This window comes from Lichenostomus cassidix, chromosome 3 (assembly GCF_008360975.1).
Source record: "Lichenostomus cassidix isolate B80296 chromosome 3, HeHo_3.0, whole genome shotgun sequence".
Classification (NCBI taxonomy): Eukaryota; Metazoa; Chordata; class Aves; order Passeriformes; family Meliphagidae; genus Lichenostomus; species Lichenostomus cassidix.
In genome coordinates, this window is record NC_139483.1 from 69470171 (window position 1) to 69489160 (window position 18990).

The window sequence follows — 18990 nt, forward strand, 5'->3', positions numbered from 1 at the left end:
AGTGCCCTGCCCTGAATACCCTGCTGCACGACCAGCGAGCCAGCCTGCAGTGGGACCTGAGCTGGCCACCGGCACGCACACAAGCTTCTCCACACTTACTACTTAAAACATATCATTGCTTATGCTCCAGTTACTGCCAAATAGCTTCTGTAGTAACGGGAGTTGCACATTTAATACGCTGCGATTTTTTTTCTATCTTAACAACTTGTAAATCTGCCTCCTCCTCCTCCTCCGTCAATAAACCCTCTCTCCCCGAGACACAAAGTGATGCCCAGAACAAGTGCGTGGCTAGTACACCGAAAGGCTCATGCACTGACACCTCTGTGTTCTGGGGGAGGCATTTGCTTCTTCCGAAACGAAGCAACTGAAAGCCAGGTATGAATGGTGCGCCAGCCGTGTGAAGAAGGCAACCCTGAAGGCGTGCATCTCCCTGCGGAAGAAACACGTTGCTTGGGCGAGTAGGTGAAAGAGAAGAAAATTGTAACTTCATTTATTCCAAAGCAGCAGTTACAGCCAGTTTCACCCCAGACAGCCGTGCCAAAGGAGACTCCGCTCCCCGCCTGCCTCGGGAGCGTCAGGTTGTGCGCGCCCGTCCCAGCACGGCACCTGGGCTGCGCCCGCAGCGGGTTTTAGAGCACCCAAGTTCAGGGCTCTGCCGTCCCCGAGGGCTCCCCGCCGCCGGGGCAGGGCCTCCCCCGTGCCCCCTCGATGCCCACCGGCGGCGGGGAGCCCCGCGGGGCAGCGGAACGGGGGAGCGCGGCCGCCGGCGCAGGAGGGGCTCTGGGGCCGGACGGCAGCTCCCGCCGCCTCGGCTGCCCCGGCCCGGCCCTGCCCGGCCCTGCCCGCTCCCGGGGCTCCCCCGGGGCGATCCCGCGCCCTCAGCCCGGGGCTGCCGGAGGCGCCTGCGCGCTGCTGCCGCTCGGTGCTGGCGCCGCCCGCAGCTCCCGCCGCTCCTCTGCCTATTTTAGTCACAGCCGCGGCTCCGTGCCCGCCGCGGGACCTGGGGCTGGTGGCGGCGGCGAGCGGCAGCCCCGGGCCGTCCCGTCCGGGCGGCCGGGAAACTTTCCCGGGGCAGCGGGCAGGTAAGGGGCGCGGGCAGGGCGGGGGCCGAGCCGAACCGAGCCGGGGCGGGCTGAAGCCCCGGCGCTGCCTCCGCCCGCCCCCCGCCGGCGCTGTCCAGCCAGGCAGCGCTCGGAGCGCCGCCCGCTCTGCCCGGGCCGGGGGCAGCCGAGCCGGGGACGCCTCCGGCAGCGCCGCGCTCCGGGACAGCCGCGCCGGGGCAGGGCGGTGGTGAAAAGCGGCTATCCAGGAGGGCTGGCTGCCCGCCCCCAGGAGTCGGCGGCGTCCGGAGCGGGGTGACAGGGTCACTGCCCCGGGAGGGGAGCGCTCCTCCCCTGCGCGCCCGGCGGGGTAACCGGAGCTCCCGAGTCAGCCCTGCCGGGAAGTTGGAGAGCTCTGCCGTGTCCCTTTCAGAGAAGAGCGCGACACGCTGCCCAGCCCTTCCCGTCGCTAGGGCTCTGTCTGAAGTGCGACTCTTCGTTGTGTGTCTTGCGTTAGGGTTTGTCCCTTAGGACAGCGGGGTTTCTGGGTCTGCCCCGGTGCAGCTGCTGCCGCTCACTGACAGAAGAGCTGGCTCGCGGAGTATCGCTACTGTCACAAAATCACGGCGGGATCCGGGGATTTCTTCCTCCGGCTGGGGGTTTGCCTCGTAGGCTGGTGTTACTTGATTCTTCTCTCTCTCCATCAACAAATGGTAAGAGCAGATGAACCCAGAAATTGTAGTTGCAGTTGCTCCTTTCCAAAGATAGAACGAGCGACACAAAGCACATCTTTCCCCCAAACTGTATATTATTTCTGACAAACACATTTTTCCAAACTGTAATATTTTATCAGATTTTCTTCATCTGTTCTGTAAATCTTAATGTGCATTTAGGTTGTCAATCACTATACGGGCAAACAGTTTATATAGCAGTTCTCTTGTAATATTGAATCACGAACCACCCGATAGTGTTACACAGATGTCATTGATGATACCTGGGTTCCAGAACTAGGGCTTCTTGATACTTTGTTCCGTAATGGGAATATGACTGCCTACATACAAGTTTAAAGCTCTTCACTGACCACAGCAAAACAAGAGATGGTTTCCACTTCAGCAGAACTGGTCCTGGTCAGGCTTTCCACAAAGTTCTGTGTGGTGCCAAATAATAAAGTAGCTTAAAATGTCAAGTTTTAAAGAAATGCCTTACCTGCAAAATAGTAAGTGCACTGCAAGTCCTCTAGTGAAGAAAATAGATATTGAAACAGAAGAAAATGCTAATTGTGGTTCAGTTGTGGTTCCTGACACAAACTTTGACTTCATAGTGAAGGCAAGGTTTGTGTCAGGTGAAGCTTTTATGATGAAATCTGAGAACAGCAAGTTTATTAGAGATTTAAGAAAAGCATTGTTAGCTGAGGCTACATTTAATCTTTTTATTAAGTGTATGGGTTCTTCAGAGAGGAGATTTTATTTTGTCATTTTAGTGTGTTCCCCTACTCTGCGAAAAAAGACCTCTGGTCAGTGTCTCCAGATGATAGAGAACCTGTGTTTATGTGTTCAGACTCACAGCTCCTGGCACAACTCTGTAAGCCAGTTGTACGTGCAGGTATGGTGTGGTGAATCAAGCCTCTTTTTAGGGAAATTAAGTTCACGTCAGGTGGTTGGTTTCATGGGAATACATTCCCATTGAAAGGCACTGCTGCACCATACAAACTCATTTAAGCGGAATTCTGCAGAGTTCAGCTGTAGTTCATTAACCCAGTTTTAAAGCACTCGTGAAATGTGCATTGTGGCTGCTTTCTCCACTATTAATTTAAAAGATGAACTGGAGAGAAGCTTGAACTTGTGTTTCCTTTCAAGTTTTATTCTAAAACACAACAAAATAGATCCTCTGGATTGTTTTTTTGCCAATGCTGTTTAATATACAAGAGTCTTGCTAAAACTTACCCAAGTGTTTGTGATCTATAGTTAGTTTAAAAAAAGTCTGACTGCCATTCCATATTCATGTTTCTTTGGAGCAAAAGACCTTAAAAAATGAGAGAGGGGATTATATTTCTTAGTTTGGCAGAAATACCACATGTACTTATGGTTCATCAATTCTGATTCAAATTGAAAGATCTGTAATTTTTCTTTTCACTTCAGACACTGTCTAGATGATAAAATAGACAGCATCTTCACCATTGGCTTTGCAACCACAGAGGGTTGCATTGTATATTTTACAGTGATAAATGAGGAATTGTTGAAGTACTCTAAGTAGTGTTTAGTTAGCTGATCTCTAAATATTTCAAGGCTAAATAATACTAGATTCACTGTATGCTGTGCTTCTAATGAACCTTAAACTGTTCTTTCTGTGTTACTGTGTGTTTTCTCTTTCTCTCGAGGCCTCCCCCTGCCCAGATTTTTTCCACTTCTTAAAAGGCTAGTAGGGAATTCAAGCAAATTGTAGGCAGAATCAGGCTTTCCCAGCTGCACCTGAACAAGCTCAATGAGTGGAAAGTCCCATGAAATGTCTCTGGTTGAAGAGCTGTGCTTTGGAGACAGCTGCTCTGCATCTGCTGCAGCAGGGAGATGGGAGACAGGCCCAGTTTGGCGAGGAGGACAGCCAGTCACTGGCCCCGTGCCATTTGGTGGATCATTCCTGTGCACCATTGGGGTGTCTCCAGGGTTGGGCACCAGCTGAGTGAAGGGGCTGCTGGGTTGAACAATCTTGAGCATGGAAGACTAAATTCTGACTGACCAAGATGGGGCTTTGGCCCCAGAAAGTCCTGCTTGGCTGGTGGTTGTTTTTCAGAGGTGCCCTGAAGGCAGTGAAGCACCAGTGGTGGCTGGCCATGGCTCAGCTGCTCGTTTTGCAGCTCTGAGCATTCCCAGAAGGATTGCTCTCTGGGAAGGTATCACTTCACATAGATGATCTCACTGTGGGGTGAGCCCAGTTTGGGAATTGCAGCCCAAGAGTTACTGGAAGGACCAGGAAGAGTGTGGTTTGACTGCTTTTCCTAAGGGCTGAGACACTTTACTTTCCATGTGACAGCCTCTGCTCAGAGCTCTGATCCAGTGGGTGAGACAGCGATGAGACATGAGTGGGACATGGGATGTCTGCCCCAACCTGAGTGGGTGCAAATCCATCTTCCCTTCTCCCATGAGCGTGCCCCAAGGGACTCATTTTGGCTTGTGTTTGGGGGTCACTTGCTGCCCTTCTCATTGAATCTGTGATGTTGTGCAGAAGGGACACAGAACTGCTCTGCACATCCTCTTCATTCACCCACAGAGTGAATATTTTCCAGTATTATAATTTTCCAGTATTATATTTTGATATTTTCCAGTGTTATATTTATATTTACTGATATTTTCCAGTATTATAATTACAGCTTTCTCTAGGGTATAGTCTCAAGAAGTTTTAGGTAAGCTAGCTTGTGTTTTTAGTTACTGTCCTTATTGCTGCATGCATGTTTTCATCCAGCAGTGAGGATCCAGGGGCAGTTTATCACTGAAAATATCTCATTTACCTGCCCATACTTGCCTACAGGCACGTAGCCACAGCTCTCTGCAGGTGCACAGCTCCTCTGTGCCCTGAGTTAGACACTGCACTGCAACCCAGAGTTTGGTTGTCTCTGTGCCTTTGGGTATCTAACGCCATTGCTGAAGGAAAGTAACTTGGGGAAAGTTTGCAACACAAACAGGGAATGGGAGCAATAGGTGTCAATAGAGGCCACAGAGGGGATTCCAGGGATGTAGGGGCAATGGAAGGAAGAGCTATCTTAATTGACTGTGTTTACATTGCATGTGAAGCTACTTGATAAAATTAGGGAGCAGTTTCTTTTTATAATCTAAATGATTGCTAGACCAGATATAATTTGTGAGCCCAGAGGGGAAGCTTGGAGCTCATCCCACTGGAAGTGAGGGGTGTCAAGGCCAGGAGGACCCTCCTTGCCTTGCTCCTACTGGAGCTGCTGGGCTGTCGAGTGAGGCTATGACCCCTAGCTCCTGTATAAACACAGACACTGTAGTGGCTAAAACCAGTGAGACAAATACTGCTAAATCCAGCATAATCTCATTTTGTGCAAGAAAGTGTATATGCTGTAAAGGAAAATCTTTCCTTTTGCTTCCAAACCTGTAGCAAACAATCCACCCAGACTGGTTACATGATTAGCATGTACAGCTCTATAGCCTGTCAACATGTACAGTGTGAAAGTGCTGAGGGCTTTCTTTCTAAATACTTGGGATAAGGCAACTGAAGAATAGACTATTCAAACTCTGAATAGCTTTACTTCTGACTTAATTAAAAAGACCAAAGAGAGAACTGCTGGTGGCCTCAGGGCTTTCAGGGTTTCTTTTTTGCAGGAATTATTGTGATCCAGACACAGTAACTAACACTCAAAGCTTCTCAGAGTTGAATTTGAGTCATCAGTGACAAAAATGGGGTACACAGTGCTCGAGCAAATTAAAAATGTACGTAATTGGTAACACTGCCATGTGTGGGGGAAGTGCCCATTTGAGGAGGGGGAGGTTGTAATGTGCATTTATACAATTTAAATTCATTCTGTTTTGACTGGTTTAGTGTACTGCTTATATGAAGTTTTAAGTTGCCAGCAGGTATTTATTTGATAGAAGTGAAATGCTCCATTTTCTGCTTTGAAGCTCCAGCACTCATTGGTTTTATCACTTTCTGATGACAACTTAGTCCTTTCAGCAGTGCTGTTTGTTTTAAAGAAGTCCATGCCACTGTATATTGCTCACATCTCTAGCCTGGGATGATTTTTCACATCACTTCATCTACTCCTGCTGGAGAAGGTGGGATGTGTGGTGGGGCAAGACACTCTGAAGCATCTCAGTAATTCAGCCTGTGCTGGCAGGGCACATCTTCTTCCCAGGCTGGGAGGATGCATCTTGCATGAAGCTCTAGTTTTGGCAGTCTAGAGATGTCAGTGTGTGTCATTCTGAATATGTCAGTCCTATGGCAGGGACTATGCTGGGAATGGTGCTCCTTCTTCTCCACAGGCAGGGGTTGGAGTAGAAAGTACTCAACGTTTGCTAGGGAGGGTACAGTCTGAGTGGGCAGACTGAGAATGCAATAAGTGAATTAAAAATTGAACATACGTTTTGTGAAATTACTATAATGTTGTGTCAACTTATTGCAATGTATGGCCTTACATGATGAAAAGATATTGGTAAAGTAAATTACTGATCCAGAGTGGTTTTGTTTGTGGCATGCATAGAGTTTCCAGTGTAACTCTTCAGTTATGGTTCCCTTCAAAACAATGATTTTTATTTTTTTATTTTAGAAATTAGGGTCTTCAGTAGAACATAGAGCAAATTGTTGGCAGCAGAGTAGAAGTATTAACAATAATCCAAAATCACTGTTATCAGTGATTCTGTTTTAAACAAGCAATTAATCAGACAAAAAACTTCTGCTGCTGATTTTTGACCATGAGATGAAAATGTTGACTGGATTCAGAACACAAGGTCTGGGAACTGCATGTTCCACTTTTCTTTTGGTTCAAAAATCTTACCCCTTGACCACAGAAGTACCACCTAGAATTCCTTGTGCTTTTACCATGCCTAAATAACTTCTTCATAGCTGATGCAGTTTCCATCTCTGAGACTCCAGGGGATAAATCCTACATCTGAGGGAAATCCTGTACAAGAGGAGAGTATTTGGATTAAGAAACAAACTGAGTTATAAACTATCTTATTCTTGTAATGCAGGTTCTTCCAGTGCATGAGGAGATTGAGCACTGTAATTTGGGGAGGTTCTGTGCTCTTTAGCCGTGATATTTTTATGGGCCAATGACTTTCCTATCACCACTCCCAGAGAGGGAGAGTCTCCTCCTAACTTGTTCTTCTAAGCTCTGCTGCTCAGTTGTTTAGGATTTTATGTCTTTATTGAGCACTAGTGTTTTTCAGTCATGGAATTAATGTTGGGGTTTGAATGAACTTTAAAGAAGTAATGCTGTGGTGGCTAGGAAATGTGATACAAATTTTCTTTATTAATATCTTAGACCTGTCACTATAAAAGAAGAACCACTGAAAGCCCTGATGTATGATGTTGGATGCTTCACTGGAACAGCAGTGCTTTTCAAAATTGACTTCTGTGGCTCTTGTGAGGGGGGAAAAAAACCAAACTACTCTGATATTCTAGAGAATCTGATAATTTTGATAGCAAGATGGTTCTTAGTTTCCTTGCTGTTCTACCCGGAAATGAACCAGACAGTTGGGCTTTGAAAGGTTTCAATCCTGATTACACCACTAATAGATTCTGGCTTTGCAATTTCTACTGTGTGTAATCTCACACTGGAGTATGTATTTTTAGTTTAAAAGACAGATACAGGAAGCTGGTTTTGATTTTTTTTTTTTTTTTTTTTGGTGGGGGTTTTTCATGCTTGTTGGTTCTGTGTTTTCCTTTTGAAAGTCTTAGGAGTACATCACCATATGAAAATGAATAGCATGTTTCACATTTTAGTGTTGAACAATAAAACTATGTGATCCATGGCATGAAATTATACGAGATAGAACTTTGAATGCTATAAAATTGTTTTGTAAATGTCCCTTGAGTAGTATTTTGCAGGACTGCTTACTTCATGTTCTAATAACATAGTATGTATCAAGATGCCTTTAAGTTTTGTTGTCTTCCTTATACATGAGATGATTTTTCCTGTTACCCTTGGAGTAGAAAAGACCATCCCCTGTGACACTTGCATATCCCTTGTTGGGGTGTTTGGAGATGTAGTTTGTTGGCTCCAGGAACAGAGAAAGCCTTGCTCAACCTTTTATGAGAGTGATTTGATCAAAATCCAGAGTGAGATGGAGGAGGTGAACAAGGAAGAAGAGTTGACTCTCTTCTTGTTAAAGAGCTAGGTAGGATGTTAAAAAAGGCTCTCAGGGAGCAGGGTCAGAACCAACAAATCCAACTACCTGAGGCTGTGCAAAGGCTTATCACAGGATGCTGTGAATGCAACATACAGGTTTACATGGATTTAGTGGCAATTCAGTGGTGAAACAGGGATTGCAGGTACGTGAATCATGATTTTCATTTGAATGAATATTAAGGTTTGACCCTGGAATCACAGAGCTGCAAGGGGAATTGGAAGATTGTAATGCAGTCTGAGGTTTTAGGCAATAAAGCTTTGATAAAATTTATTTGTTGAAAATCATTTTACAAGTAATTCATCTTTTCTTCATTTGTCCAGATCAGATGAAGCTACAGATGACATGACCAAAATCAAAACAATGCATGAACTGATGAGAAATAGCACTGAGAACATTAGCTGCCTACTTGCTGGAAATCCTAAGTCCAACTTCACTACCAAAAGAGACCCTGAAGTTATGTGATCATTGAGCAGAATTTGCAAGAATGGAAAAGCAAAGGACCTCACTAGCTGCATTTCATCAATAAAAATTTCCAGGATTCAGCTAAACTGAAAAATTATTCCAGCCATGGGAGAAAATGCAAGTTTTTGGGAAAGTTTGATATATGCACATCCTACGTGTACCACGTGGAAGCAAGAGGCAGAGGGATCTATCTACCACCTTGCCAGTATTCTCTTTGTTGTGGGCTTCATGGGTGGAAGTGGATTCTTTGGGCTCCTCTATGTCTTCAGCTTGCTTGGACTGGGCTTCCTCTGCTCTTCTGTTTGGGCTTGGCTGGATGTCTGTGCTGCCGATATATTCTCCTGGAATTTTGTACTGTTTGCTATATGCTTCGTCCAGTTCATTTACGTTACCTACCAAGTTCGGAGTGTTGCCTTTGACAGAGAATTCCAGGAACTCTACAGTGCTCTCTTCCAGCCTCTGGGAATTTCCTTGACTGTGTACAGGAAGATCGTCTTGTGCTGCGATGCAGAAGTGATTACCCTGGAGAAGGAACATTGTTACGCCATGCAGGGCAAAACACCAATTGATAAACTGTCCTTGCTTGTGTCAGGCAGGTTAGTATTGCTTTGTTCAGGTTTAGTGCAATATCTTAACTTTTCCCTCCTTATTGAAAATCAAAGAAAGAAAAAAAAAAGCCTGATTTGTGTATTGTTTCTTTATTTTCCAGTACAATAGATTAAATATTAATGCAAGTAATATTAATAGGTTAAATACACTTGTCTAGGATAGCACTAGCATAAAAACACTAAGCACAGAATCTGTAATAGTGTAAAGAAAAGAATTTGAAGTCATTCTTTTCCAGGCTGCTGTATCATAGCCTTTAACAGGTTAGGCAGATAAAGGGAATAAATGTGGGTTTTCAGTCCTCAGATTATGGCTTGCTATCTTTCTACTGCTTAGCCGATGAGCACAGCATCTCTCCTATTTTTCTTTATTAGTGTAATCTGAAATGGGACTAAAAGTTATTTATAAAACTGAATGGACTGAGATAAACTCTTTTTAATAGAGATCTTGACTTTGACCCAGACTGTATTTGGTTGCTTTCAAGGGGGTGGGAGAAGGGTATCGGTAAGGAAGAGCAAAAGACTTAAAAGTGCCCTTTCATTACAAAGGGACACAGTTGAGCCTTATCAAGGTTTGCAGAACTGGGTCTACAGTTACTGTATACTGTGGCCCTGTGTTCGACCCTGAGGCAGTAAATCCACCTGCTTGTTCTTCCTGCTTACAGGAGAGCCTTCTGGCACCTTTGCTGATGCTTTTCTGGAGGGAAATACTAGCTTTTGTACTATATGCAGAGTAGGGTGCAGTACCAGGCCAGCATGAGAGTAGGTGGGACACCCAGAGGTGATGGACATGGACTGTCCTTGATGGGACACTTTGTGGGTGCTTCTTGATAGCTTGCTGCATGGATAGATGCAATTTGTAGGCAGCTTGACACTCATCTTATTTAGGACTACTTGCAATGAACAACATGGGTTGTAGGCAGTTTTCCTTAGTGACACCCTGGTTCAGAGCATTCTTGGGAACTGTCTAGGAAGTACCTCATGGAGGTTGCTTTTGTTCTTACCAAAGGAGAGGTATCCATCCTTCTACATGCCCAGCCAGTTAGTAATCAGGCAGGGAGTTCTTGCTGCCCTTTGTTGCGTAGTACAGGGCTGCTTGTGTGCCTTCACACTTAAATATTATTTTAGAAGTAGAAAGAAATTTTTCTTTGGCATCTTCAGAAGGCCAAAGCATTCACACACAGATCCCATACCTCCAGGCTGTTCTTCTGGCTGCAGATATAGTCCTGTGGCCATGCAATTCCTGTCAAACATGGAGGAAGCCCTACCTAACACATGCCATGGGGCACTCTTGCTTCCCATGACAAGCTTTTGCCACTTTTTTCCCTCTAAATTGCATATTAGCCAAAACTAGAAGTAAATCCCATGGTTTTCAGGGGAAGCAGGTAAATGCTGTTATGGGCATTGTTCTTCCAGCTCTCCAGTGCATGCTTGCCTTTTAATGGCAAAGCTTGTGCATCACTGCACAGACCTACCACAGAGAGAATAATGTGGTTTGAATAAGGCCTGCAAAGATTTCCATTTCAGTTGCATGATCTCTTTTGTATTCTCTTTCAACTGGCCTGAGCAAGCTGGGTTCAAAAATATAATTAGGATACTGTTGGCCATTGATTGCTTTTTCATGCAATTTTTCGAAGCTATATTTAAATTCCTCAGATAGTAGAAATAGCACATTCTTGTTGCAGTCATTGCTGGTGTACAGATAGTGCTAACAAATTACTACATCTTATCTCGGTAGGATCAGAGTGACAGTTGATGGGGAGTTTCTGCATTATATTTTTCCTCTTCAATTTCTGGACTCTCCTGAATGGGATTCACTGAGGCCCACAGAAGAGGGAATTTTCCAGGTAAAAGTTAAGGGATTTCTTGCTTGCTTTTTAGTACTACAGGAAACTGTTCAAGTACTGTTTGATTCAGAAATTAATTACTGTTGTGGGTTTTGTTTGTGCTACTCTACAAGCAAGTGGCATTCCATCAGTCTGGGGAGGGAAGTCCTCCTTGCTCGTTGGAATGGTCTTGTTGTTTGTATCTTGTTACAACAAACAGAGGTTTTCTTCAAGCTAATCTGGGAGGTAGGCTCTGTTTGCATTCTTTGGCTGTGCTGATATTCAGCCCTGAAAGCCAGGTTTCCTCGGGGTGGGTAGAAGCTGGTGCTGAAGAGGCTTCCCTATGGGAGATGAGCCAGGGGGAGACGTGCCTGTGACACAGCTTGGCACGGGTTAGGCATGGGACAGTGTCAGCCAGGGCTGCCGTGTGCTCTGCAAGCCCTCCCACTGCTGTCACTTGACCGACACACGCCGGCTGCTGTGCTGGATCTGATGTCTCCTGTCACAAGAACAAATGGCATCTGTCGAGAGCTTTCTTTAGATCTGTCGTTCCAGCTGAGGCTGCCAAGAGTGGAGCAGGGAGTGCAGGGCTGAGCCAGGGCATCCTGGCCATGTGGGCACAGGCTTATTGTCACGGAGGCTGGCCAGATGTGACCATTTAGTGCATATCCAGTCACTTTTCTCGCTTGTCTTTTGCACACAGTAAGCTCCCAGAGCTCTCTGGCTCGATTAAAAGGCTCTAATTGCAGCAGACAGGTTCTGCTGAGAGGGGAGTGCCTTCTGAGCAAGGGCAGCAGCAGCATCACCGCCTTGTCACCTGGCTCTTCCATTCTCTCTTCTCTAGGTGACACTTACAGCAGAGACAGATTGTCGCTACGTGGCCTGGAGGAGAAAGAAGCTCTACCTGCTGTTCGCTAAGCACCGCTTCATCTCCCGCCTGTTCTCCATTTTAATCGGGAGCGACATCGCAGAGAAACTGTACGCGCTGAACGACAGGGTGCACTTGGGGCAAGGCTTTCGGTACGACATTCGCCTGCCCAACTTCTACCACGTTGCCCTGCCGGAGACCCCGCCAGTGCAGCCCTCCCAGCGCTCCCACCACCTCCAGCGAGGCTCCCCACGGCGCAAGCCCGCCGGGGTTACAAACTGCGGCTCCTTCCTCACACCCTCCTAGGAGGCAAAATTCTGCTGCAGCCATCCTTCGGAGCGATGGAAGGGAACGCGAGGTGGCAAAGCACAAGAGCAGAGAGACAAAAGCAGATGAAGCCAAATTTGACTGACAAGTGCCATTGATGTTAATTGGAGTATGTTGAATTCTCTGTCTCAAGCCAGCAGGTTGGCTTCTGCATTTTGACTGTCTGTGCAATTATGTTTACTTTCTGTTCATTCTCCTGTTGATCTTCGTCTCTTTTCTTTTGGAGGAGAACAAATCATTACAGTCTGAGGTCTTATTGCAATTGTGGCAGCCTCTGTGATGGTGTGTTGTTGGTTTTTTTTAAAGCAAGCCCAAGATTTTTGTAATTATATTTTCCTCAAAAAAAATTGTCATAATGAAGTATAGTCAGAATAGTCAATGAAAACAAGTAAGTTGTCTTCAAAATATAGCAACTTGCTTATAACATTCATATTTATGCCATGTAAACATTCTCTTGAAATACATGAATAATGTTGGAGAAAAATACTAAGGACTGATTGTGTTGGGTTTGTTTCTTAAAGAAATGAAAGAATTTGAAATGCACAGCAAGATTGTTAAAAACCCAAACAAAACAAAACAACACAACAAATTCTATCCCATGAGTTATTGGTTTCTCTCTGACTGTCCTAAAGAGGTATTATATAAAAACAAACATAAGTGTTGTTGCTGGCATTAGAAAAATAAAACAGCTGTAACTGCTGCAAATACAGCTTAGGGAAGTGGTTGTGTAGAGTTTCTGATAGAATGTGATGCTATAAGACCTGGGCTTCTGCAGTGTGAGTGCCCTTTGTGACATGTACAATAAATAATCAGTCTACTGCCAAGCCATTGGAGTTTGTTGTATAATATTCTTTTTAGCTATGTTTGTCAGGAAGAGACTAAAACAGCTGCAGCAATAAATACAATGTTTAACTGACACATTTTCGTTTAGCTGCCAGCGTCACTTTTCTGTGCCTATGAAATTCTTGATTGAAAAGATATTCTCTTCCTAATTCTGCAGTGTTTTAATGACATAAGGGAGCCTCAGCTCGCACTTCAGTAGGAGAGAGCTGGTTTCAGCCCTTGGGGGTCACTGTGCCTTTGAAGAGAAATGTCTGAATGTCTTTGCTAACTCACCTTCTTGCTGCTATGCCTGATGCCTGCCAGTAATCAAAAAATAAGAAGCATTACTATTTTATGAGAATGGATTGCTGCTTGATACGTCTGGAAGTAGATAATATTTTTAATATTTTAAAATTGCTGGCCTGTTTGGTAGGACAACCCTTGTGTGCTTCTCTTTTTGTGGGTATACATATAAGTTTAGATCTTGTGAATTGTTTCTGGAGGATTTAAAAAGATGATACAATCTTATGCTTGAAAGATAATCATGCAGTATGTATAAAAAAGCAACTAGAAGTCATATGAAACACTACCTGTTTGAAGGACATTTAGCGTAGGGCAGATAACATTGTACAAGTTTTGCTTTGTGCCTCACGATCCCTCTCTGTGTCAGCCAGCTGAGCTGCTCCAAAAACCTTACACTGTTTTCTAACAAGCCATTTAAAAATAACTCCCCACCTCGTTCTGATAACAAGAATTTCTAAAATTTCTCATGCTATAATGTGTGTTGGACCAACATGAAGTTTATACTTAGTGTTTTATGTTTTAAAAAGTCTATAAACATAAAAATATTTTAATACATAACAGAGATCTTATTCTAGACTTAGGTATAATATAAATAATTGATTAATGCTCTCCTTGGTTTTCTTGAATATATGTGTTTGGCCCATTTATTCAAGAAAACTTGCCTTTACTAAATTCTGCCCCTACTAAAGTTAATTAATTTGATCATCTTCACCTTAAAATAAGACCAAGGATTCTTACTCACCCAGTTTTTATATCAAGCTTATATATTCTATTTAAACTGTAGCATACTGCTTAGAAAGATACCTGGGAATGATGGGTGCTTCATGGCATACTTTGATAATTATTTTTTTTTGTGACTGTTGCATGCCTTGGTTTCTGTCACACACTTTCCAAACACAGTCCTCTGTGATGCTTTTTTCTGCTGGAATTGGTTACTGCCAGAAGTCTCTATCAGAACATGTCTGAGTCAATATCTGAACATACTCTTAGCTAATCTTGTTTAGCTGTTGCTACTGTGCTTTTTGGGATTTGAGTCATTTTTAAAAAATTGTTTCTGGTTTTCCAGCATCTGTTTGAGACATGACTAGCAGAATATTTCAGCTGTAAAATATATATCTACAATAATATAAGTACACCCAAAAAAACCGGAAGCAATACAGAAGTTCTCTCTACCTCTGTTTTTATTTTAATCTGGACAGCACTTCCAAAACATACAGTGAAATACGCTCTAGTATGCATATTTCACTCATAAACCAGTGTTTTGGGAGGGCTGCATAATCTGCCTAAATTAAGACATACTCAGAATGATGTCCATGAAATTAGACTAGTTTTGTGAGATCATAAACACCCAGTCATTAGAGAATTGGGGTCGCTCAGCCTGGAGAAGAAAAGGCTCCAACCTTTCAGTTCTTAAAGGGGCCTGCAAGAAAGATGAGGACAGACTTTTTATAGAAGGGCCTCTTGTGCTAGGGATAATGGCTTTAAATTCAAGGATATATTTAGATATAAAGAGGAATTTTTATATTATGAGTGTTTGATGAAACATTGAAATAGGCTCTCCAGAGAGGTGGTGGATGCCTGGTCCCTAGAAACATTCAAATTCACATTGGATGGAGCTCTGAGCAACTTGGTGTGTTTGAAGATATCCCTGCTCATTCAAAGGTGTTGGGCTAGACCTTTAAAGGGCCCTTCCAACCCAGACAATTCCATCATTGTTTATAGGTTAATAAACATTTGGAGGTAGATGAAGTTCTGACTTGAGCATCATCCAATTTATGCCTATGTTGCTACTCAGAAATAACTATTTATGAGGTGATCAGACTCCTTCATAATTGTTTTAAACAAATGCATACTTGAGTCCATGCTGCTATCACCGAGTCCTTTCCTTGATCTGCAATGTGACAGTGGTCAAAGGAAACTCAGGGATGGAAAGAATTACAGCAAACCATGCATACAGAAATATGACTTCCACTAGGGTAAAACTGGGAAAGCTGAATACATGCTTGGATGATATGGCACAGATTTGCCATACCACAAAAAAGGCATACACTTGTAGTAAATAATATCTTGCTGCTACATTTTCAGAAAAAAAAAAGCTTTACAGATTTTGCTTAGATACATATAAGACATATTTGGTCTCAATGTACATGAAAAATTAAAACACGATATTGTGTTGCTCATATGAACAGATATTGCAAACCATGTATTAAAAGTGAAACAAATCCGCAGCTATTTCTATAGAAGAAAACTATTTGAAAAGGAAAGGAAAAGATTAATATTTGTTGATTTCAGACATGACCAAATTAATACTTTTCTTTCTAGTCCTGTAATAATTGAATGCATATTTTTCCTCCCTAGTGTGTCACTCTATAACAGATATTTTCCTATAAAACAAAATAAATACCATGTTAAGCTGATTTGTTAATCCCACTTGAAAATAATTACTTTTTTTACATTAATATGCATTAAAATGTAATAGGTTCAGGGTTTCCAAGGAAAAGCACCCTTTCTTTCTGTCTATTTCACATTAACTTTCCTTTCTTGTAGATTTTTTTTATCCATTCAGCTTCTACTTTCTGTAACTCTGCTTCTGTGGGAATCAAAAGATGTATTGAACTTGACATGTAAATCAAGCCACCTCATGCTGATGAATCAAACCATGTAGGTGGAGCTTCATCAGCAGGAGTGTGTAGGAGCAAGGCAGCTCAGCATGTCATCACTGAGCTCTGGATTTGGGGTCATGTCCCAAACCATGGCTAGCAATGCCCTCCTAGAGGGTCACTTTGCAGAGGGTTCTGCCAGCAGAGGGTTTGGACCCAAATCATCTCTCTGCAAGCTACAAATGTTGTTAAACCTTGCTCTGGAGTGAAAAAAAAGATGGGACATTCCCAAAAGCATTTGAGAGTAGAGGGCTTTTGTAGCAGTTATTCTTCTGCTGTGGATTCACAGGCAATATTTTTAAAGTTGTCAGTTGAACTGCTACTGAATCCTAAAATCCTAATTTGAGGGATTGGTGGTGTACTGTAGGGACAGGACTATTTCACTACCTGAGTGGGGTTTTGAAGACAAATGATGCTAAAAGATAGATGACCGAGAACTAAGATATCAAAATCAGATAGATAAACAATTGCAGTAAAGTAATTGTGGTAAATAACTATTTCAGCTGTGAATCCCATAGATTTCATTGTATCCACTAGTAACTCTCCACCTGCACTTGTCTAAATCTGGGGAATATAATAATTTCCTGAGAGTAAAGGAAAATAGTAAAGGCCAAGACAGACAATGAAGTCAAAATCCCATTAATGGATAAATGCTCCAACAATGTAATTGTATAGAAGTGGGCAGCACCATCCCCTCCTGCAGAAGCCTTAGGCAAGCATTAAAGGATCTCAGAGCTGTGCAATAAGGTGAGCAGGTTCCTGTCCCCAGGCAGGGATTCTGGTGGGATGATCCAAAGCAGTCTGCAGGAATCTGGGCTCGGTGGGGATGAAACACACTTATCTCTTTAATATTTCCCTTGTGTGGGTTTTAGGAACTCCTAAGAAGAGTACAGGAGAATCTAGATACCTGGGCTGGGCTTGGATTTCCAGTGCCCAGCTGCAGGACATGGCTACAAGGGTGGGATACTGACAAAAAATATTTGGTATGAGTTTAAAACACAGTAGTTATGACCCTGTATTATCCCATATGTGTTTTCTTACACTGGGTAAATAAAAAATAACTTATTCCATAACAAAAGTGAGGCAAACCAGTTCACATCTGCCAGGATACCCAAGGATGCATATCAGCAGTTCCTATAGAACAGATGTTGTGCTGGAATTCCTTGCTGTGCTTTGTTTGTCTAACTCTCACATTAAAATGTTTAAAGCTTTTATGGAATCCAGCTGTAGTAGCTATTCTATTTTACTAAGAGATAAAATATTTTGAATGCTTATTTTGAATATGAAGCAAAACTCTCCTGTTTTCATTTACAGAAAAGTTGAGTCCTCTCAAGTGATACTTTCAAACAGGTCTCGTTAGGGAGGGGAATGGAGTGCTTCTTAAAAACCAGTAAGATATACAGCATTATGCTCTGTTTATCACTGGGTTTCCATTTTCTTGTTCAGTTACAACTCTTCAAAAATACATTGTTCTCACAGAAAATATTGTTCATTATTTTAAGAATTAATGAGTAAGTATTAGTAGAAAAAATGCAAGAAATACTGATACATAAAACATTTTTACATTGTTTTTGATTTTACAAACTATTAGTATCTTTTTGTTTACTCTAGTGGTTGCCAGTTTAGCTCTGAAACTGCTTTATACAGTGGTATATGTACTTAAGCTACATGCAAAAGCAATAATCACATATATATGTATGTTTATTGTAGTCTGTACCCCTCTTTTTAACCCTATATAATAGGGTTTTGTTTGTTACTTTTTTCTTTACAGAACAAAGAAATATAATAAACATTACTCATAAGACTGGTCTTATTTATTCATTGAAATTAGAAGAAAATATAATTTTTAAAATTCTGTGTTTACCTTTACTCTTAAAGATCAGGGTAGCAAGAAGCAGTTGTGGCATGCTCTAAGTCAGTGTGCATATTGACAGTCCTTTACAATTTGCAGAGTTTATTAACTTAAAAAATGCTATCTTGTTCCATTTCAAGGTTCTTCTGAGCTAATCTATTTATCTTTTCTTTCCCCTCACTGTGCACTGTTTTCACTATCAAATCATGTGTGCTTTCAGTCACTTGTTTAAATAATTCCTTAGACTCATCTTCAGCCTTCCTCTACTTCTTTTTTGTCCTTGTTCCTCAAGTTTTTAAGTTAGGTTTTTTGATTTTATTTTCAGTTCTATCTGTCCTTCTGGAGATGATAAACACTTGTTATTTAGTTCCTTTTCATATCTTTAAATAAAATTCTATATCTTGATCAATAATTTTTAAAACTTCTAGAAAATGGTTGATAATGACACAAATATGCAACATCCTCAAGATTCAGTCCTAGCCTTTGCTTCTTGAAAATAGCCACTGGTAAATATTAAAATGCACAGCAGAACAGGACTAACACTGCAGCAAGATGTTAATTGCCACTGTACAAACACCCAAAAGCATGCATACATTTGTATCCTGACACTATCTGATTCCTTTGGTTTTTACAGTCAGTCACACAGACTCACACAAATTCGTAGGGATCTCTGCAGAGAGAACATTGCGAGCTGCAGCTGAAATGCATTTACTACAGGATTAGCACAGACATCTCTCCATGATCGTTTTGAACTTTATCTGTGCGTGGAAGTTGTCCAAAAAAGGAACAGAAAAATCACAGCCAGTTCAGCCAGAGCTGCCAAATCTGCTGTCATGGGGACCCCTAAAAATGGACTGTCACCAGTGAGGGGACAGATGAAATGCAAAAGCATGGCTCTGTTACTTGTCTTCCAATTTTGTGTGATGTAAGAGCTGCCTTATGTTAGCACAGAGCAATGTGTCAATAACTATTTGAGTTCCAGGCAAGCAATGTGGTCAGACTCCATCTCTGGTATTCCTCTATTTGCAGAAAGAAGCAAACCCCCTGGGACAGGTTCCCATTATTCCCCAATGCCATTAGCAAGCTGCCTGGCAGGGCACTGACAAGCGTGCCATGACTCTGCTTTAGGAAATCCAACCTGTTTTATATCAGCTCTCCTGTTTTTTGGGGGAATCATGTGATTTAGGTAGAGCTAGAGCAAGCATAGCAGGCCCTTCCATCAAGTCCCAGAAAAATCACTTGCAAGCAGTTCATAGAAATTGTTCACTGAGCAATTTCAAATAATGAACATACAAAATAAAGCGTCAGCAGGGAACTGCTCATGCATAATTTGGGAACAGTGATAATTGTTCAGTGTGATTG

General features: G+C 42.6%; 1 protein-coding gene across 3 annotated transcripts; it reads left to right on the top strand.

The window, feature by feature from the left end:
* Positions 1-946: 946 nt before the first annotated feature.
* On the top strand, positions 947-17578 carry POPDC3 (popeye domain cAMP effector 3). 3 transcript variants are annotated; one of them, XM_085056261.1, is made up of 4 exons: positions 947-1082; positions 8224-8961; positions 10709-10817; positions 11641-17578. In XM_085056261.1, the coding sequence occupies exons 2-4, from the start codon at positions 8471-8473 to the stop codon at positions 11968-11970; spliced, it is 930 nt and encodes a 309-aa protein (XP_084912387.1). In that variant the 5' UTR covers positions 947-1082; positions 8224-8470; the 3' UTR covers positions 11971-17578. The 3 variants fall into 3 exon arrangements, with proteins under 3 accessions (XP_084912387.1, XP_084912389.1, XP_084912388.1); XM_085056263.1 differs by having other exon boundaries at positions 964-1082; positions 8229-8961; XM_085056262.1 differs by lacking the exon at positions 947-1082 and adding an exon at positions 1217-1753.
* Positions 17579-18990: the final 1412 nt, after the last annotated feature.

Excerpts from the sequence above, each read along its gene's own strand:
- POPDC3 (XM_085056261.1), top strand. The coding sequence starts at position 8,471 with ATGGGAGAAAATGCAAGTTTTTGGGAAAGTTTGATATATGCACATCCT. Across the intron at positions 8,962-10,708 it reads TCCTTGCTTGTGTCAGGCAG|GATCAGAGTGACAGTTGATG; the intron begins GTTAGTATTGCT and ends TTATCTCGGTAG. Across the intron at positions 10,818-11,640 it reads CAGAAGAGGGAATTTTCCAG|GTGACACTTACAGCAGAGAC; the intron begins GTAAAAGTTAAG and ends TCTCTTCTCTAG.